The sequence below is a fragment of the Sphaerodactylus townsendi genome, linkage group LG05 (genome assembly GCF_021028975.2).
Source record: "Sphaerodactylus townsendi isolate TG3544 linkage group LG05, MPM_Stown_v2.3, whole genome shotgun sequence".
NCBI classification, from domain to species: Eukaryota; Metazoa; Chordata; class Lepidosauria; order Squamata; family Sphaerodactylidae; genus Sphaerodactylus; species Sphaerodactylus townsendi.
Genome location: NC_059429.1, coordinates 38,704,658 through 38,726,824, shown reverse-complemented (window position 1 = coordinate 38,726,824; position 22,167 = coordinate 38,704,658). Strand labels below are relative to the sequence as shown.

The 22,167-nt window shown below is 41.5% G+C and overlaps 1 protein-coding gene and 1 long non-coding RNA gene across 2 annotated transcripts in view; one reads left to right on the top strand and one right to left on the bottom strand.

The window, feature by feature from the left end:
* The first annotated feature begins 772 nt into the window (after nucleotides 1–772).
* Nucleotides 773–22,167, top strand: part of LOC125432824 — a 42,141-nt gene continuing 20,746 nt past the window's right edge. Inside the window, exon 1 of the long non-coding RNA XR_007244551.1 lies at nucleotides 773–860. This is a non-coding gene — a long non-coding RNA (uncharacterized LOC125432824). The remainder of the gene's footprint in view (nucleotides 861–22,167) is intronic.
* CDC14A (cell division cycle 14A) overlaps nucleotides 10,067–22,167 on the bottom strand; it is a 104,511-nt gene continuing 92,410 nt past the window's right edge. Inside the window, exon 15 of the mRNA XM_048496822.1 lies at nucleotides 10,067–10,241. Within this exon, the coding sequence (XP_048352779.1) occupies nucleotides 10,172–10,241 (70 nt within the window). The 3' untranslated portion in view covers nucleotides 10,067–10,171. The remainder of the gene's footprint in view (nucleotides 10,242–22,167) is intronic.

The window sequence follows — 22,167 nt, the reverse complement described above, 5'->3', positions numbered from 1 at the left end:
ACCATTGTGACAGATGTTTTAAAAGATGTATAGTATTTTTATTTATCTGATTATATCTCACCTTCCTTCTTAAGGGGTCTCAAAATTGCTTGCAGAATTATTTTTCTCCTCCCATTTTAACAAGGTTGATAGAAAGTCTGATCAACCAGTGAGCTTCTGTAGCAAAGTATTCCTATAACAAGAATAACCAGACAGCTGAACAGTTTGCTAAGAGTGATGTTGAGAGTCCAAGGCTTGGTCTCAGATCCTACTATGACATCCTGACTACTGTACCACATGAGCTGTACGGTTTGCTTTTACCTCTCTATTCTGTGGTGTCCAGTTCTGGGCACCACAATTCAAGAAAAATATTGACAAGACAGAGGAGGGAGACCAAAATGGTAAAAGGTCTGGAATTCATGCCCCATGAGGAGAGAATTAGTGAGCTGGGTATGTTTGGTCTGGAGAAGAGTAGGTTAAGGGGTGACATGATAACCATGTTTAGATATTTCAAGGGATGTCATGTTGAAGAGAGGGCAAGTTTGTTTTCTGCTGCTCCAGAGATTAGGACAAGGAGTAATGGATTCAAGGGGCAGGAAAGGAGATTCCACTTAAACATTAGGAAGAATTTCCTGACAGGTCTGTGTAACGGTGAAATGCCTTGAAGTGTTGTGGAGTCTCCTTCTTTGGAGGTTTTTAAACAGAGGCTGGATGGCCATTGGTCAGGAGTGCTTTGATTGTGTATTCCTGCATGGCAGGGGGTTAGACTTAATGGCCCTTGTGGTCTCTTCCAATTCTATGATTCTATGGTACAGTAGGATTGCAACCTTGAACCCTTAACAGCTCCCGTAGCAAATTGTTCAGCTGTCCAGTTGTTACAGGTATTTTTTTTTATCTCTCCAATGTATTTTAGAGGGTAACTTCTTGGTGTACATAACTGGCACTTTAATGCAAAGAAAAATATCAAGTATGTGTAGTTAACAGCCTGATAAGAAATATAGACAGCTTGATCTCGTAGACAAGTTGAGTGAATTGCAACATGAATTGCTGCGATAGCTTCCCTTTCAAGAGACTTGTTTGGCTGGGCATCAAAGTGGATAGCTTTGGTATTCAGATATGCATGTTTGATGGGAAAATGTTTTGCATGGCTGTGTCACCCTCCATCATAGTGAAGGGTACTCTGAATAGATAAGAAGTAACTTAGAAATATGTGATGCATTGTAAAATTGCAGGCAGATACAACAGCTGGACTTAGAATACATTTGAAGACAAAGTCAATGTTTCAAATTGCTACAATTCTCCCGAAAGGCTACTTTAGGAGAGCAGATATTTCTTAGTGTAGCAGCATGCTCCTGATTCCCTAATGTGGGCTAAACTGCACTTTGAGTGCATAAACCCACTAGTTTATTTAAAAAATGATTTAATTTTATTAGTGTCTGTATAATGCAGTTGAAACAACACAAGATTATCAGGGAGACTCCAGTGCTTAGCTGGAGAAGGGGTATTGTTACAAAACTTTCTGGAAGATCCAGGCCACAATTTAACTGAGTATAATAAAATAATAAATTGTTATTTTCATTGCAGTTAGTCTTTTTTGTTTCCAATGTGCCTTTTACTGTGTTAAGCTGAGAAGCAGTGTTGTGTAGTGGTTAAGAGCAGGAGGACTCTAATCTGGAGAATGGTGTTTGATTCTCCACTCCTCCACTCTAATATGATGAACAGATTTGCTTTCACGTTTCTGCTGGGTGACCTTGGGCTAGTCACAGTGCTTTGGAACTCTCTCAGCCCTACCTACCTCACAAGGTGTCTGTTGTGAGGAGAAGAAGGGAAAGGAATTTGTAACCTGCCTTGAGTCTCCTTCCAAACTATTCCTCCTCCTCCTTCTCCTCCTCCTCCTCCTCTTCTTCAGAACTGGGGAAAGGAACTCACTTCTTAACATGTATTCTGAGTTACAGTACAAACTGTGGATGACTGTGCAATATTCTGTGCTTGCTGTTTTTTAACCCGTTTACTGAGTCTGTTGCTTAGTGGAAATGTTAGTTCACTGTTGCAGAATTCTGTCATAGCTCTTTATTAACAGATGAATGGGAGGTTAAATCAATTCCCTTTCATGTATAATTTAAATTATCTGCACACACCCAAATCATGCCTCCATTATGTACAGGTACACAGCACTTCCACAAAATGAATAAAACCTGAGGAGCAGCAGTGGCGTAGGAGGTTAAGAGCTCGTGTATCTAATCTGGAGGAACCGGGTTTGATTCCCAGCTCTGCCGCCTGAGCTGTGGAGGCTTATCTGGGGAATTCAGATTAGCCTGTACACTCCCACACACGCCAGCTGGGTAACCTTGGGCTAGTCACAGCTTTTTGGAGCTCTCTCAGCCCCACCTACCTCACAGGGTGTTTGTTGTGAGGGGGGAAGGGCAAGGAGATTGTAAGCCCCTTTGAGTCTCCTGCAGGAGAGAAAGGGGGGATATAAATCCAAACTCTTCTTCTTCTTCTAAAATAATGTCCCCAAAGGTTCACTTTACACATAGGGTTGCCACAGACTCTTTAATAGAGGCTTGATGGTATTCTATAAATCCAAACTCTTCTTCTTCTTCTAAAATAATGTCCCCAAAGGTTCACCTTACACATAGGGTTGCCACAGACTCTTTAATAGAGGCTTGATGGTATTCTATTTACCAGGTAATGTTATTAGCCTCCACAGCATGAAAAGCTTCAAATGCCCACTTCCACACATAAGCTTCTGTTATGGGGCTTTACTCCAGGGGCAATCCTATTTACATGTTACAATCAAAATGAAAGACATACACAGCCCAACTTGGTGGCCAAGTGGTCACTTCCTGCCATTGGCTCCTACTGCTTCAGACACTTGCTGCTGCTCAGTGGAGTAGCAGGAGCAAAAATGAAGAAAGAAAGTGAAGTCAGTACTCTAGGAATTTCACAGATCTTCATGGTTTTCCTAGAGCAATGCCGCAACGGTGTGAAGTGGGTATGTAACTGAAAGTGACCTTGCAGTATTGTGTGCTAGAATATACTCCCTGCCCCAAAGCTCCCCAAAGCAGATGGCAACTCAAAACAAAACCAGAGGTGGGATCCAGCAGGTTCTCACAGGTTCCCAAGAGTAGGTTACTAATTATTTGTATGTGCCGAGAGGGGGTTTTGCCACGTGATTTTGCCACGTGATTTTTGCCTTAGTTACGCCCTCCTCTCAGCAGTAGCGCGCAGAACTTGAAGCAGTCTAGCAGGAGGTACGCCAGCGTGCGTGGCAGTCTGCACCTGTGTGCATTCGTTTTCCGCCCAAGGATTGGCGCACAGCTGCGTCCTTGCCACAGCCCCACCCAGGAATGCCCCACCCCTGGAATGCCGGGCCACACCCCATCGTGCCCTGCCCAGCCCCATTGGCGCTACACCACAGTTTGAATCCCACCACCATGGGAACCTGTTACTAAAATTTTTGGATCCCACCACTGAACAAAACTATTCATCAGCATATACACAAATACACATAACTTTAGGGATATCAGTTTCTTCATAAAGATTAATACAAAAAAGAAAAATTTAAAGCAAAATAAAAGACATACATTACAAATCCAGCTATTTCAAATAGACTGGGCCCAGAAAGGTGTAACTCTACTTAGGGTTGCACTGTAAATATTTCAAAGTACTTAAATAGCACTTGATGTTGTGAAATCTAAAAAAAAAAAGGGGGGGTTAACAGGCAGGGGAGACAAGCCATTCCTTCCTCTAACACTGTACAGTTTAAAGGAATACATTTTCCACCCTGCGTCAATACAGCCATGGATTACTAATACAGATGTCCATCCAACCACTTGAGATATGTGGGGAAGCTTTATCATTTGTTAGAGACTACAACCTTACCTCATGGAGGAATGTGTGATATGAAAGAAATCACACCATGTTTTTGATCATAAGATAACCAAAAATTGTGTGCACTGTGCAATACATGTTGATTACATATTTTATTTTATTTTATTTTTGGTTATTAACCTTGTTGATTCCTCTCAAGTGACCTTGATGCCATTTAGAATTTCAGCTCCATCATCACTTTGGGTGGGATGATTTTGTTTTCCAGTAAAATATAATTGTCCAACTCTTCTCATGGCTTTACTCTCTTTTAAAACCAGATTATTGCATAGGGTACACAATGAAACAGGCAGGCTGTCCAAGCAAAACAGACAGAGAACATGTGTTATTTATAAAATACCTACCGAAGCCCTGACATGCACAAGATTTTCATTGTTATTTTTCCTCTTGCCATCAGATCACTGACCCTCCTCTTCTATTTGCCTGTTGTTTTGTTGCACTGTCCATTACTTTGGCTCAATAACTGCTGTGGCAAAGGCTCTTGGAAGGAAGCTTTCCCCCTGTTGTTCCTGCACATTTCCCTCAAGAACAGCAGAAAAGAACATGGGCTTACTGATTTTGGTTTACTGAAGAAAGGTGCACATTTGAACTCAGCTTGAACCAATTGGTTTTAAATAACAAAGAAATTTCACCAAGAAATTGGCACGGTGGAAGGCTAAAAAGCGCCTCCTGCGTGGTCGTTCACAAGGGAGAGGCTACAACCCAGGATTTTCCAAAAAGATATTTGGTTTAGTGATTTTTGAAAATCCTGGGTTGAAGGTGTCAGGACACCCCCCAGTGTATGGTCCTGCGCAGTGGGATTTTATAAAGACTGTCAAAGAAAGAAAACCAAGAATCAAGATTTTAGAATAGAAGATAGATTTTACTGTGCTGAATTTGATAGTTCACACACAGGGTACTCTCTATAAGAGTCACCCCTACCATACAAAAACCTTAGTGTTTTATAGTTTTCAAGAATACATACATCATACCTGCATATCTCACCCATATAATCATTTCCCACACACGTGCTTTTTGCATGAGCATTAAAATCTGATTGGCTGGTCTGCCTATTTCTTTCGTGTCACACTAAAGCTGCATGTCCTCTGCTTGTGTCTCCCTGCCCATATGCAAGGGGCAGCAATAAACTGAATTCTGTCTTTCAGGTTTTCAAAGATAACCAGTTTTTCCCACATTCCTAAGTTTGTTCCCAGAGAGAAACCTCTCCAGGGTAAAAAGATTTTACATACCCTAATTCACTTTAAAAGGTTACAAATGATTTTAATATACTATGTGATTCTAGTAGCATAGAATTATAGTAAAATACAAGCAGATATAAATCTCTCATTATCATTTCAGTGTTCATTAAAATATAGAAAAACACATTTTCAATAAAGTAATCAAATTCCTTTCTATTCTAACATTTGATTTCTTTATTGCTCTGTTATCCAGCACACTCTCTTTTTAAACTGCTACCATCTGGCAGACGATACAGGGCCCTCAGAACTAGGACAAAGAGGCTTAGAGACAGCTTCTACTCTAGAGCTGTGGCTATGCTAAACTCCGCTGCTTCATATTGATGTATTTGGGGCTATGTAGGGATGGGTGGAGGATGATGATGTATGAGTCTGAAATTGCATGAGTCTGAAATTGTATGAGTCTGAAATTGTGTGCATCGAGGAATGCTGCTGTAAATTTCGTTGTGCGTGCACAATGACAATAAAATGCTTATGCTTATGCTTATGCTTATGCTTATTTCACATAGGCATCCCATGTAGCTAGTTTTGAAAAACGCTATAAAATATATGTCTTCTGTCACGTCTTTGGCCCTTAGTGACAAGATCTTATAGATATTATATTTCCTTTGCCTGCATGATCAGTGCATGACTTCTGACATGCTGGCCTTTTCCAGAGAGCAAACCTTTTTCAATTCTTATTAATCCATCTTTCTTTAATATCAAATACAATTTTTAGGCCTATGGCCCATCCTCACAAAGGAAATAAAACAGGCCAAATTTATTTTGGGGGTGGGACCTGTGCGAAGTCCGTCAAACGATTTGTATTGCGCCCTACATTCATTATATTTGCCCTGTGTGGAATCCACCAATGTCAACTTGACATAGGAAATAGCTCTCAGGTAAAATATGAGGAGGTGCTGTGGAAAGGGTTACAGAGAGTTAAAGTAAAAGATAAAGGCATGATTTAGTAAAAGTATTTGCCTTCCTGAAGTAAACATTTCAGATAAAATGTAAGGAGGTGCAGTGAAAAGAATCCCAGGCAGTTTAAAAAGGGGGGAAACAAGTTTGCAAAAAGGATTTGTCTTCTTGAGGTAAAAGTTAAAATAAAATGTAAAAAGGAGATGTAATAAAGAATGCATGATCAAGAAAAGAAAAAGCAGGTTTGGTAAGATTTGGCACTCCTGAGGTAACAGAAAATGGTAAAGTATAGAGAATTGTCAGTAAAATACCTCCCAAGAAAATGAAGAGTGCTGTGAAGAAAGATGGTGGAACTACAGAGATTAGCAAGAACGGTGAGGATAGAATTGTGGGTAATCAAGGACAAATGAACTAGCTAAACTTGAACAACAAACTGAAGTAACCAAAATAACAGATCAGAAAAGAAAGAATTAGAATTAGCCACACTGGAGAATGAAAATCAGAAAAGACCAGAATATACATTTGGAAATTATAAGTGAGTGAGAAAAATGGAACTGGGGCCCCTTCCGCACATGCAGAATAGTACACTTTCAATCCACTTTCAATGCACTTTGCAGCTGGATTTTAGCACAGTAGAAAATAATAGGTCAATCTTAATCAGAATCAATTCTCTTTAATGAAAAATACTATCTGAAATCCATCAGGACATTTTTCTTTAAGGAAAAATGCTATCTGAAGTCCATCAAAAATTACCTGCCTTTAATCATTGCTGTAAAAGTGGCAAGATTTGGGGGAAATCCAGAAAGGAAGCAGATCTGTGAAATCAAAACCTATTTGATCCAGATAGCAGAATATGAAACTAATTCCAAACAAGAAGGAAACTATATTAACAGATGGAAACAGTGGTGTTTTTTTCCTAAGGAGATTACATGAAACATGGGCAAAAGGAGGGGAAAAAATGGAAAAGCTGCTTGCAGAGCTCTGGGGATCACTTCCCACCAGTTTATAAAGAACTGCATGGGATGCCCATTTGGTTTTAGGCATGATTAAAGGTGCTGATTATTACCTTTAAAAACCCATTGAGCCTGTGACCAAGGATCTGGAGGACTATCTCTTCCATCATGACCATGCCCATTGGTAAAATTTAGGCATTCTCAAGCAGTCTCTGGTATTTATGTCATTATCCTATGTGGCAATCACAGAGCTCATTATTCAATTGGCAACAAGGTCACACCTTTGGCTGCTTCTGCATCAGCCCACATGCAGTCAATAGCAGCTACACATAAAGTTCGTCCTCCCTGCAGCCATCACAAGCAGTTATTTAAAAGAAGAATACAACTGGGTAGACATAGAAAAAAATAGGCTGGCAAAAAAAAATCCCCAGCCAGCTGAAAGCCCTCCATGGGGCTGAGTGGACATGCCACCCTTTCTGCTCCTCCCCTAAGAATGCACTAACCCCCCCCCCCCCCGTGCCTGCCTCCCAGGTTGCCCACCCTGCCAGCTGCTGGACGGATGGGCAAATGCACCTGAGGTAAGCTCGAACTGGCTCCAAAGAACCATTTTCCCCCTTTGGATAGGGTTGTTAGCTGTCACACCAATATCAATGAAATGACTCACAGCTGCACTTTTCTGATGGAAATGCAATTAGACAAGATAACAGAAAATATTAAAAATGTACACGGTTACTGATTCCTATATTACAGCACCATCAACAATTCATATATATATTGCAGAAGTATTTCCCTAACACCTTTTCAGATTGCTGTTTAGGTCCTCATCTAAAAGAGGGCCTGAAAAGACAACTGTTCTTCCTTATTGAGAACCACTGCCTGGTAATCCAGGAATCCATTTGTTGAAATTAAAATAAAGGCCGATTTGCCACAAGTGATCCGAATGGTCGCTTGGAAGAGAAAGTCAGCAAAAGGAAGTTTTGTGAGAAAAGATATGAGTACGGTGAGTGTCACCATAGGTGCAGAAAAGTGGGCTACAAAGGAGCTGTGTCTGGAGCCTATCATGGATCCTGCAGGGGTACTATAAGAGGTGCCTTCCCCTACCATGCCAGTAGTAGCTGTTTTTAAGGTGGAAAACTCAGTCATAAGACTTACTGGGCACTGAACTTGTTCACTTTCCTGGAACATGGGGTGGGTGGCACACTGGTGCATGCCTTGGCTAGTACTTGGATAGGAGAGCACCAAGGAATACCAGGGTCAGTATGCAGAGGAAAGCAGTGGCAAACCACCTTTGTTTGTCCCTTGCTTTGAAAACTCTATGAGGTTGACATAAGTCAGCTGCGACTTAATGGCACTCTACACACACAAGTGGCTGTGGAAGACAGGCAGGCAGGAAAGACACAATCCCTGAACGGAATTCCACTCTTGATTTTGATTCTATGAATGAGTTTCATGAGTGCTAGATAGATAGCCCCTTTGATGAAGCATGCTCCTTCTTGCACTAGCACTTCCATCTACCATATACAAGAAGCCTAGTAGACTTAGTGGCCAGTGCTCCAGGAAAGGGAGTTTAGATTTATACCCTGCTTTTCTCTCCTGTAAGGAAACTCAAAGGGGCTTTCAAACTTATTTTTCTTCCTCTCCCCACAACAGACACCTTGTGAGTTTGGTGGTGTTGAGAGTTCCGAAGAACTGTGACTAGCCCAGGGTCACCTAGGAGGAATGGGAAAACAAATCCACCAGATAAGAATCTGCAGCTCAGGTAGAGGAGTGGGGAATCAAACATGGTTCTCCAGATTAGAGTCCACCTGCTCTTAACCACTACATTATGCTGGCTGTCAAGTAGTAGGCTTAGTAGCCAGTGCTCCATGTGAACCAAGTGTATGGCCTAGGTAAAATGTACACGAGAATCCTCAGCAATGCGTGGCCCTCCTGTGGCCATACACTTGGTTCACAACGTAGATGTCATTTAGGAGAATAATCAGCATAGAAAGGAAAATAGCTGAACAACCACTTGCTGCTGGGGTGGGATGGAAACTAAATGCAAAGGAAGTAGGGTTGCCAACCTACAGGTGAGGCCTGGAGAGCTCCTTACAACTGATCTCCAGAATATGGATATCAGTTCCCCTGGAGAAAATGGTATGTTGAGTTAGATTTTATGACATTATACCCCATTGAGGTCCTTGCTCTCCAACTTTCCAGGAGCTATCCCAAATCTCCAGGAATTTCCCAACCCACTGCTGGCAACCCCTAAAAGAAAAGTATATGCACAAAACGTGGTATTTAGCAAGATACAACTTAGGGCTAGTTCCAAGTTTTAGGAAGGCTGTCCCAGGGCCCCTTCACTTGCCAACAGGCTCTGCTGCTTCCCCCACCCCTGCTCATCCACCTATACATATCCTTCCTCTTCCCATTCATGCATTCTTCCACTACCAGTACTTACAGCTACCCATATTCCCATCACACAATGGTGCAGGATAATGTGTGCATCTGGGAGTGCTGCCACTAAGGATGCCAGTCCTTGGCTGGCGCTTCCTTGGAGCATGGCTTTTTGGAAATGTGTTTCTGTTTTGATACAAGAAGTGACATCACAACACTCTAGGAAATAGGAAGCGATTTTCTTGAGCTGCTCCATTGACTGAAGATAGGACACGAGGAACATCATTGGAAGGTCTCCTGGGTATTACTGGGTGGATAGCAACCCCAGATGTCACCATGGTTGTCAGGAGCAGTGCTGTTTGACCACCTGTATGTCTTCCCCTGACAGTGCTGAACAGCTCATGCCACCAGGAATGTGGGCGATGGAGCACTTGGGAGGAAGGACATGTGTGGACAGCAGAAGAGGTACATAGGCAGTGGATGAGTGGCAGTAGGCCCCACAGGAAGCCATGGGCCCCAGCAGCTGCTCCACCTCAGGGTATGCTCATTCTGACCCTGGAACATCAGTACTTTAAGCCTGATTTGTAAAGTGCATCAGTAAACCTCTTCTATTCGCCATCCATTAAAGGTATCGAAGGAGCCTGTCCTTTGACTTAAGCTATACTGCATTGGCTTCTCTGGTTCTGTGGAACAGGTGTTTTTAAGCTTTTTAATAAAGCTGAACACAAGGTATTTGTTTTCATATTTATTTTAATTAAATTTAGCATTTAGATTTTCATACAGATTCCCACTCTCCATAACTCTTATACTTGTGACTCTCTTCTCATCCAGACTCTCTCATCTTGTAATCCTTGGCAGTGTTCCATTACTTCTTTCAAATTCTATTGCACTCTTCATTCCACTGGCCCTAAGATGAAAGAGAATGAACTCTTTTCATTATTGCCCTTAAAATGTCCAACTTAAAGCGCTGTGCTAAAATGTGTTATTTACACCATCCCCTGCACTTCACGTCTTGTCGTTAGCCAAGATTGGGGGATGGGCAGCAGAGGTCTTTCTTCAGATGCAGAAAGGAGGAATCAATTTGATTTTAAAAATTCCCAGTGTTGTAATATATGGAAAATGTTGCATTGTGATGTTATTTTGGATGTAAACATTATCAAATATACAGACAAGTTTGCAGTTTTTAAAATATGTTTAAATCACACACAAAAATATATGAAAACTTTCTCGAACACAATGATCAGGGGGCAAAATTTCGATATGTTATGGATTGGATCCTATTTGCTTTTCTACGGCCACAAAATGAAGAGGGGGTCCCTTATTACCCCACAAGAGGGAAGCTGGAGATTGAAGGCTCTCACGGACAAAAGACCTTGCTTCTCGCACCTGCAGAAATAAAGATAAGATCCAACCTACAGTGCTTTTCCCCACTAAAATGACATTTTCCCACAAACACTTGTAAGAAACATATTAATATTTATCATTATCATACAAGTGATGTAAGTAGGACAAAAGGGTAGGTAGAAGTTTATGGTGGGAAGAAGTGATGCCCACGAAGGGGAGTAGTTACTGTTACCTTCAGTAGGCAGTCTCTACTGTAATTGGAGTAATTAACTATGGAGACAGAGTGAAAGGGGTAACTGGGATCAATAACCTGTGAATACCAAGATAATCCTGGGTGAAAACTCTCAAATGAACAGGCAGTTCTACAATTAACAAATTGCATAATGATTGAAAGCAAGAAATATATTTTTTGCAAAAACACATACATGTAAAGCATACAAGGACTGACTAAGAGGAAAAATGGAGGAAGTTGGATAGGGTTTCAGGGATGGGTGATGGTTTCCAGTCTTGAAGGAACATCCAGTGAAAGCAACTCTGATGAGGAAAACTACCAGCATTTCCAGGAGTTAAGCAGAAGCCAAGAGTGATGTGTTATTGTGTTATTATTGTGTCTTGTAGCCTTCCTCACATAGATCCAGAACACACACTCATACTATGAATGGCCAAAGGACCAGTATTTATAGCCTAAAATGTGACCTGATGTAGTATGAGTTAAGCTGGCAGGAAATCCAGAGACAAAGAATTGATTGCTTTTCTGGGTTCCAACAATAAAATAGGAAAGGCTTGATGAGTCATCAAGACACAAGAGAATGCCTGCACGATGCTCTTGAATCCTGATTGATTGTTGGGATGGGTGCAGAAAGGATAATTAATGGTCTGTTTGGAGTGCAGATTAAATCACCTTATTTGACACAATGGAGATCTCTAATACCTGTTGTCCAGCCAGACACACCTTAGGGTTAGATGAAAAGTTCAGCTGCCAACCACTTTCCTGGCCACGGTTGATACACGGGATGGATTCCAAAATTCTCTGAAAGGCATCCATTCTGTGTGAAGCAGTGTCTTGACCTTATGCCAGCCTTTGGTCCCCATGCCTTTATAGCAGGAGGGCTCACACTGGAGGATGTGACCTCTGACTTTCCCATTGATCTCCTTCCTCCCTAAACTCTCCATCTCTAAACACTGTCCCCAAAGCTCTGAGAATTTTCCAAGGTATATATACCGCCCAACCCAGAGCCCTTCGGGGGTTGGGCGGTATAAAAATCTCAAAAATAAATAAATAAAATAAAAATAAGGTAGAAGAGTTACATATATTCACCATCTATACAATATCATCATATGCTTTCATACTTCTGAACATTTTATTCCCTCCATTTCTGAACATGCCCACCCAATGGCACTTAACCAATTTTAATCAACAGTGAAGGTTCGCTCAAGAAGTAAAGGAGAAGGAGCTACACTTGTGATGTCTGCCAATGTTGATCTGATTCTTTCTGATAGTCAGGGAAGTTGCTGTCTACATCTTTGTTTCATCCCAGAAAATACTTCTCTTTGCCAAATAAGCTTTGTTTTGTTTTGAGATTGCTTGTGGTCAGCTTTGCCTGGAAAGGTTTATTCCTTCCTCTTCCATACACGGTCAACAAAAGGGCAACGATGGCTTCCTCCTCAATGGGAAATTGTCTAAAGGACACCCAGTTGACTCACACAAGTGTCTAAAAGCAGCTAATCAGTGACATGTAAGGGGAAAGAAATCTGAAGTATGTGTGTAAGTTATGATAAGAGAGTCCTCAAGAGCTGGGATCCAAAGGGCTAATTTAGGCAATGCTCTCTAGGGCTTGGGTGAGTCTGAAGGAACTTCTCTTTGATTACAGCCTCAAAGCAATCTGCTCCTGAAAAGTCCCCTTGTCTTTAGAAGAGATTTGGCATGTGTCACAGGTGCAGGCCTGGGAGTTATTATTTGAGAAAATCAAGTCAAAAGTTTCACTAAATTCATGGGATGAGTTGTCCTGTCCTTTGAATTGTATCCTGAGTGTGAGTTCTCCTTCTGCTGCCCCCTCTTCTATTTAGTAATTGGACTTGCCACATCATCAACTGGAGCCATAATTGCTGAGTCCCAGGGGTTGTTATTGCTGATTTGTTAGTAGGGCATTCAAATAACTTTAGGGAGCAGTTGCAAAGTTTTTAGTGTAGAGGTTTTCCTCCTGCACTTGCTCCCCTGCAGCAAGCATGCTCTGCACATAGCTACAGCCAGAATTTATTACCTCCCTTTTCTTGCAGCCATTAAGCCGATTTTCAGCCTGTTTCTTTGCAGTCACGGCAGAATAGTTATAGAGATTTTAGTGTTTTTCATTCTGGCTTTCCTCTTGGTGTTGCTGGGTTACAGTTTGCTATATGAAGTTGTTTCTTTTCATAGATCTGGAGGCTCTGTCCTGCCTCTTCCCCCCCCCCTCATCCTTTTCCTTTGTCCTTGTTTTGCTGCCTCAAGTTGCTAAAAAGTTTCTATTTTCCTGCCCCGCACAAGAGAGTGGTTTCTATTTCCACCCTCACCCCCAGCTCCCTTTCTCATGCTTGTTGTGAGAGAATGGGAAGGAAATTTATCTTATTTGCGTGCTTCTTTTAACCTGCTCTCTGGAGAGCTGAAAAAGAGTAGTTTCAGTGAGTCTTGTTCCTCTCAGGTTGATTGAGTCTTCTGGGAGAACTTTGAGTCTATTCTGAGATGCAGCAATGACTGCTAACATTATCTCGAAGCAGGATGATATCATTTGTAAGATTTCCTTTTTTAAAAAGAGTTAATGATCTCATATTGCCTTCGCAAAGCCACACCATTCTTCTGATGTTCAACGAACAATATCTGCAAATCGTTAGCATCTTTTTCACTTTAATAATTATTCCAACTAACCCATTTATAGTACTTTTTTTTGAATTTGTTTTTCCTATTGGTAAAAATACCTTCTTAAAATTCCCATAGCACTGTAGAGGTATTTATCTTAAAATTATATAGATACTGAAAAAATGCAAGTGACTATATATATATAAAACCACTTGCATTTTTTCAAGAAACTAATCTGCATAGAACTGTGCACCTCATGTCAGTTCTGCTCCCTTCTGAGGTCCTCACCCTTGGTAACTGCCCAGTTAGCCTAATGGTGGCACCACTCCTGCACCCGCTGGAGGACATCACGCAACCTGCATGTAAACGCTTTTCCCCTTTGAAAAGCCTGTGCATGTGCCTAATCCAAACTGATTTGCACACAGGCTATTTAAAGGGATGAAAACCTTCCCTTCCTTTTATTCTTTTGAGGATCCTGTACATGGGCTCGTGTGCAAGCTACTCAAAGCAAGGAAAACTTTAATCACTTTAAATAGCCTGTGTGCAAGCCAATTTGGATCAGATATATGTGCATGATTTTAAAGAGCTGTTGTGGGTTTTCCAGGCTGTGTGGCATGTTCCGGTAGTTTCTGCTCCTAATGTTTTGCCTGCATCTGTGGCTGACATCTTCAGAGGTATGACACATTAGGAGCAAAAACTACCAGACCACCGCCACACACCCCAGAAAACCAGAATCACTGCCGCCCCACTATTTCTATCACTCCCCATCGGAGCCAAGCAAGGGGTGGCCCTCATCAGGAGCCACTACTGCCACTGGAAGCCAGCTGCTTGAGTCCCAGATGGAACCAGCAGTGGCAGGAGCCTGCTCTCCTTCTTCCTCTCGGCAGGGGTGAAGTCATGGTCTGCTGGTGACCCCCCCAGATGTGGAACCTGGGCCAGCTGCCCTTGTTGCCCATTAGCTAAGACCATCCCTGAACCCTTCACACTCACCTATTTAAAGGGCAAAAACAGTGGGTAGATTGAAAAACTTGTTTCTGCACCTGTACATATTTTAGTCTCAACGAACTGCCAGGCACAGCCACGGTGCTTCCCACATGCTGCTTTTATGCAACACGGAAAGAAGTGCAGCTAATCAGAACTCATGTGCACCATTACAAACAGAAAATGGCCACCTGACCTGTTAAGAAGCTCAGATGCTAGTTTCCCAATGTTAATTTTAAAAAATAATTTCTAGCAACCAGCCTTTAACCCAAAATTCTGACGGCCAGTAAGTAATATGCCAGGTGGCAACTATTTTAACATCTAAAAGCAAAATGAGTACAATGGGTTAAACCTTTTAATGTAGCAGACACCCTTTTTTTTCTTTCCAGCAACTGCATGTACAAGATGGCTTGATTCCTGTATTTGCTTCTGTCTGATAAAAATAAAACTGAATTAAATGACACCTGTGCCATGCACACTGTGTATTGTTAAGCTCCTAGCAATTAAAGGGGAGTTGACAGTTGTCAGTCAAGTCCTCTGAACTCACTGCTCGACTGTAAAAGGTAAGAGAAGAAATAAATTGGGCAAATCGTTGTAGGTTTGCTGATAATCACGTTATCATCTGGGAAAGTAGTCACATCTGCAGACACTTTCCAATAAGATGCAAATTATATTTTATACTGCCACATGAACAGTTTCATCAGGCATACTACATGTACTGCCTGAGCAGTGGCAATAGATACAGTAGATTAATGGACATTGGGGCCCATTATGCATAGAAGGCTTTCCTCAGCACTCTTTGCTGCACAGTGGAGTTGTAGTTGGGTCTCCTCACATTTATCTGTTTACACAAGAGGAGATTCCCCATTTCCTGCTGTACTCTTTCCTGGTTCTCTTAACTCTGCCCATCAACTCTTAAAAGTCCACGCCCAGTAGTCACGAGAATGCTGGCTTTGTTAAAACCCTTTAAATTGCTGCTATATTGATATTGCTGTTATATCAATGCTGTCACCCCTTTCCAAAAATAACCCCCCCACACACACAAATGAAAGAGGCAAAGCAATTCCCTGAACCGCTCTCTGCTAAAGAAGGGGATCATGTCCTAGAACTGATATTCTCCCTCTCTCCTCTCCCCCTCCACACATACACATACGCTTCCTGCTGCTGCTGCGGGAGGAAAGAGAAACTTGTTGTTTTGATATTCCTTGGTATTTCAATATTCCTGTATTAAATTATTATTATTTGGATAGCTCTAATATGGTACAAATGCTTGATGTTGAAATAAAGTTTCTAAAACCCTGCTGATCATCATGGAGGGCAGAAGTAAAGTGGGGGAGGCAAAGTGGAGCAAAAAAAGCCTGTAGCAAAGAATAATGCAGGGCAATTTATTTCATCTTCCCTGAGAAGCAGGGGACAGGGTTGCTCTTTGTTTGCTCTCACAAACAGCAGAGATTATGGGATCTGCTGTGCAGTGAATGTAAGTGTGGGGGAGGCATTCATAGCAGAAGCTCAGCTCTGAAGAGCACCTCACTTCAGCTCCGGGCACAGCACCAGTGTATAATTGGCCTTGGACTGATTATATGCTTCTGTGAGGCAGTCAGTGCCTCCAGGAAGTTGGGAATGGGGCCTGTAACTCTGCATGGTGGGGAAGCAGGCAGATGAGTGGGGTGGGTGAGACGATTCAAGAATGGACAGCTCAGCCTTATCGCCTTCCAGACTGTATATTGCTAATTTGAACTTGTAGCTTCACTGATTTATACTGTTTATATTTAATGCAGCATAATTTCTTCAGTTTGGCTGACAAGTCACAAAGTCACAGTTTGAAATAAAGATATTGAAACAGGAAATTAGCCTGCACACTGTCACTGTGTTATTGTGCTTTTATGTACTGCAGCTAATGCTTGGTTGCTCTTCATTGTAATTATACTGTATTGCATAATTTACCATTGCCTTTATACTCATGATAACTGTGTACTTTTGAATTTTTTTGGCTAGCAATTTGGAAATGTTAAGGTTCATATTATCTATTTAACTTTGCATCTTTGTAAAAACGTTACTATACATTTTTAAATTACCTGTGGATAGTTATATCACATGTTATATGTATTGCAATGTCTGGTGTCGTACACCCTTTCCCCTTCATATTAAGAGGTTCTCCCCTTTTTCATTTTTTCTCAGTGGGAAATTGTAGCCTTACCTTCCAACCAGGAGACGCAGTGTTGTCTGCCTCTGGTAATCACGGATACCACACGTCAGAATCAGATTTGCAAAGAACACCATTACACATGTTCATCAAATGAAAAAAATGTGACTAGGCCCTGTGAAAAAGTTCACAGTCCCAGTTCATCTCCATGGTCACCACCATGTCTGTTTACATATCATAGCCATATTCTTTTACATCATCTCAACACACACATGCAAAAATATTATTCTGGAATGTGACATCCAGGCTTGAGCACCTACCCACCAGGCACAGTGAGGGGCATAGTGGAGGAGTTTCCCCTACCTTTCATAGTGGCAACCATGTCACATTAATGTAGCATTGCTGAACCCAGGTGAGACCTAGAGATCTGGTGGAATTACAACTGCTCTGCAGACTACAGAGACCGTTGCCTGGGAAAAAAGCTGGACTCTAGAGAGTGGACTCTATGGAATTATGGCCTGCCCTTCCTGGGCTTCATCCTCTAACTCCAGAAATTTCCCAGCCTGGAGTTGGCAACCTCGCTCTAATGCCATTTTATTTCTAAACTGATTGTGTGTATACTGCAGGTATTTTTGAATTGTCTATGAAACAGTTGAAATATCCTCTCCTAGCAAAAACAAAGGATATTAAAATCCATGGTGCTTTTAAAGAATGAGGGAAAAAATGATTAGTCATTCGAAGACGGTTTACTTTCCCCGTTTGTGCCTAATGCCCTACAGAAGTCATTTAATTTTTGTTACAGTGATATGTTATCTTAATAACAAGTCATCTTGCCGTTGGGCTGTGGCTTGGGACTTTTCTTTAGATAATGCTTGCTCTTTAGATGTACAAAGGGGGAAAGGAAGGGGGATTTTATGAGACTAGCATTCTGCAGGAAGCTTTGGAGTCCATACTTCATTCTTGATCTGGGATGCCATCTGGCTAGCTTACTTTGAACATCTCCTACTGATGCGCTCTCATGCTGGGGTGCAGCTGCTCAAGCTGGCTCAAGCTGGTCTAGCGGCAAATGGCAAGGCCAGGAAGATAAATTCATTCCCAGGCTGCTCAGCCAAAGAAATACCCAGATGGGTAAAGTTGTGGGAATGCCCATCAAAAGGCAAATAGTTTCTGCAGGAATATTCATCTTATGACAGGCCTATCACACATTCCAAAGACCTTGTCCACTGCAAGTCTATCACAGATCTTGTGGACAAAGTCTCTTTTGTCTTGGGAAAGTGAAGGTAAAATGACAGCACATATGTGGGAATGTTTTCTCACTGAAACCAATGTTAATGCCACACAAACACAACAACAACTCCTAACACATGCCAAAACGATATTAAAGAATCAGAGCAATATTTTAAACAACAGAACAAGACAAGCCTGAATCTCAATCAAACGTCAATGAATGTTCTAATTTTCACGCAATCACATTCTGGTTGTATCAACATTATTTTGATATGATGTTTTACCAGTGCTCAAGTGTGTAGGTATTTAGGGAATTGTACAATAATAAAACACCACGCAAAAAGAATATTGTGCAGACACACGACTATCCCATTTTTCAGTTATTTCTCAATTTGCATGTAATGTTAGAAAAAGCGGGGAAGGGAAATAAGTTAAGGGTATTGAGAGCTGTGGTGAACTATGTATGTTTCTGTTTCTTGATTTAGAAATTCCCCTAATTAAACAGGAGTTAAGAAAAAGCGAAATGCAGTGAAGAATACAATTCTGAAACAATAATAGAACAAATCAGAGGAAATATGTTCTTCCCAAATCAGGACAGGGTTGTAAGTGCGATTAATCTCTAACAAGAAAAAAAATCCAAGTTTGTAGAAAAGTAGCATGTCATGAAAGAGGGTTCAGCCTCATCCTATCAAGCTACTTCTCTAGTGCAGGGAACTTTTATCTGTGGGGATCATTCAAAGATGGCAACTTGCCCTTTACTCACTTGCAGGATGTATTAACTGGCCCAAAGCTTGCATAATTTAGGGAACTCTTGGCCTCTTCAAATATCAAGACCTTTTTAAAACTGATTTTCAACACCACCAGTTACAGATCTCTGAAAAATGTGTACTTTATTTTTTATTAAGGTGATGCTTCCCCCTCAAAATATGTCCAAACACTTGAATAAAATCTTTTCTAAAGAAGAACTGAAATATAACAATATCTGAAGTACGTATAGACTTGTGCCTTTGAACTGTTGCTAATCTCTTGCAGGAAATTCTTAGGGAAGCACACAATTTGTATTCAGTGGGGTTGGTACCAGATAGCTTCTTTCATTCTCACATATGCTGTTGCTTCATCTGAGATCTATTGATCTCCGATTGCAGTCCCTTGAAATGGCGGTGCCCCCCAAATTCTACAACCCCTTGCAATTGCTAATTTTGAGGAAAGGATGCTGCTTTATTTGGAAATCCAAAGTCAGCATCTTTTATTTGACTCGGGCACTTCCTAGAAAAGTGTCTAGAAAAATCATTAGTAAGCTTTTATTTTTTTTAATGAGTAACAGCTGCTGGAAAAGATGCAACATGGACATCTTTTACGAGTAGCAGCAACTTTAAGAAGGTGCAAAAGGAACATAGTGTATATGGTCATATCATTTCCAGGAAACAGAAATCAGATTGAAGAAGGAAGCCTTCACATCCCTAATTACTAAGACGCTGGCAGCATCTTTTGTTTGTCCAAGGCACAGGGTTAGTCTGTCTCCTGCTTCTATACAATACGTAGCTTGATCTGTATATAACAGAAAAAAGATAACAAATTTGAGCAGATCTTTCCTGCATTTAACTTTTCCAGTCATTTGAGCTACTGTAGATAAGATCTTGGCAAATATCCAAGGCCTTTCAAAATAGAATGCAAGCCTGGCCCTGGTATAAGGTCTGCATTTTTTTAAAAAAAATGCTCAACTGACAGTTTTAATAGTCACTCACAATCTTTGGGTCAGGTAAGAACTTGGTGTACTGCAATTTGGTGAGATGTGTTTCTCTCTGTGGACTATGCCACAGAGCCCAGAAAACCAACAACACCCAGTTGATTCCAGCCATGAAAGCCTAGACAGTACATTGAAATTAAAAAGATTTATAGCAGTCTGGGAACGTGAGGGGTTTCAGTGCATTGAACATAACTCCTTGCCCTGCCCCATGACTAGGAGAAGCAGAATGAAACATGATGTATGGCAGTGCTATTAACATATGTATACAAGATGCAAAATCCTAATCGTTTGGTGCAGAATGTTGATTTCTTTAATCTTAGAAGATCCACAGTCCTGGCCACATCATGCAGGATTCAGTTAAAGTAGATAAAGGACACATGATTGGTGGTCTCAGAAGATAGATGGGGCTCGATATTTGCCAGGAACACAATTGCTGCTTGCCCCATATTTACATTTCCTCCACCAAGAGCACTATAGATGTGCTCACCTGCTTTAAATGATAGCTTTGACTGGCAGGGACCAGCAGTTATGGCAGTTTGAAATTTCTCCACTTTGGTTGCATTCACATACAATAGCTGAAATGTTTTTCTGCATTTGTGAGAAAGGTGTTTTAAAAAACACTTTTACCAGGTTTTTGAATTAATTGGAGAGGTAAGAAGGTTGAATTACAATTATTTTTCAGCCATTCCGTGTTTTATAATGTACACGTGATTGCTCAGAGTGGAAAACTCCCTAATTTAAGGCTAATTTTTCAACTACTGATCTCCCCAATATTGCCTTTGTTCTAGCGGCTCTGCTTTACAAAGACATTTCCTCTGAGGAAAACTGACCCAAAAGTCAGCTTGTTTGATGACAATAAGGAACAATTCAGTTCTTCTGCAGGTTAATGAAGGCTAAAATTACACAGGAGTTCCTTAGAAACAGTTAAATTTAAGTGTTTCACATATCCCCAATTTATGCCCTGGGAGAGAGGCCACAAACATAGGAATCTTGCTGAGCCCTGGAGGGTCAGCTCTACTTGACTAGGGCTCTATATTCTGCTTCTGGGTGGCCATAATTTATGCAGTCCTTAATTTATTAATTTATATATAATTTATTGCAAGTCCTTTAAAACAACAACAGATTTGGAGGTTCTGATAACATGCTCCTTAATAAATGGGGCATGGGTGCCACTTCCTAGGGGCACACAGCAGGCAGTGCCCCCCTCGCAACTGCCCCCTATCCTGAACTCCAGGGAGTTCAGGCAGGAACACAGTTGAACGCCAGCGAGTGAGGCTTGCTGCACCCCCAATCTTCACATATTGGTTGGGAGCAGGGCCACCTGAGCTTGCCCTGCCCCCATCTCCACATGGAAGTCAGGAGTGGGGTCAGCTGGCTCACCTTACCCTCAATCCCCACGTGGAGGTTGGAGGTGGAAGGGGCCCATTTTAGCCTGGCTAAGGCCAGGCTCAAATTGAAGCCGGCTGCTGTAGAGCCCAGTGGCGTAGTGCAAAGGGGACAGGGAGTGTGCAATGCACTGGGGGCGTGGCATGGGTGTGGCTGGGCGCAAGAAGGATATTGACAAGGTGGATCGGGTCCAGAGGAGGGCAGAAAAATGGTAAAAGGCCTGGAGTCCATGCCCTATGAACAGAGGCTTAGGGAGCTGGGGATGTTTAGTCAGGAGAAGTGTAGGTTAAGGAGTGACATGATAACCCTGTTTAAATATTTGAAGGGATATAATGTCAAAGAGGGAGCAAGCTTGTTTTCTGCTGCCTTAGAGACTAGGACACAGAGTAATGGATTCAAGGAGAAGGAAAAGAGATTCCACCTAAACATTAGGAAGAACTTCCTGACCATCAGGGCTCTTCGACAGTGGAATTCACTGCCTTGGAGAGTTGTGCAGTCTCCTTCTTTGGAGGTTTTTAAACAGAGGCTGGATGAACATATGTCAGGAGTGCTTTGATTGTGTGTTCCTGCATTGGATTTGATGGTCCTTGTGGTGTCTTCCAACTCTATGATTCTACAATTCTTCAGTAAACCCTTCATGAAGTTGTTCCCACATCCAATGTAAGACATGAGCACCACTCCCAAACCAAATTTTTAGAGCACTTCTCCCTGCATTCAAGACAGTTGTGAGATCCAGTTGCTTTAAAAGTTCCACAAAAAGCAAGGATGAACAGGATACCAGAGGCATTTGAAACCATTTAATTTTAGCAGTCACTATGTAGGAAACTTCCTATAGAACACTGCCATCTAGCTTTACCCAGTTTCTTTTCACCGATGACTACATATTTGGTGAAGATTTATTCCTTGGATAAATCCTTGAATAAATCCTTGGATAAATTCCTTGGATAAATAGATCAATGGAACAGAAATGAACATCTGCATGGGACCACAATATGCCAACATTTTCATGACTGGCTTCTTTAGTTTCCATCCATTAACTCCCTTGTTGTACCAGAGGTTTATTTATGACATTTTCATCATTTGGATACTTGGGAAAGAAGTACTTGAGAAATTTCCCCAGGCTTTCAACAACTGTTCCCACCATCAACCTGATCATGAACCAGTTCACGCCAAAA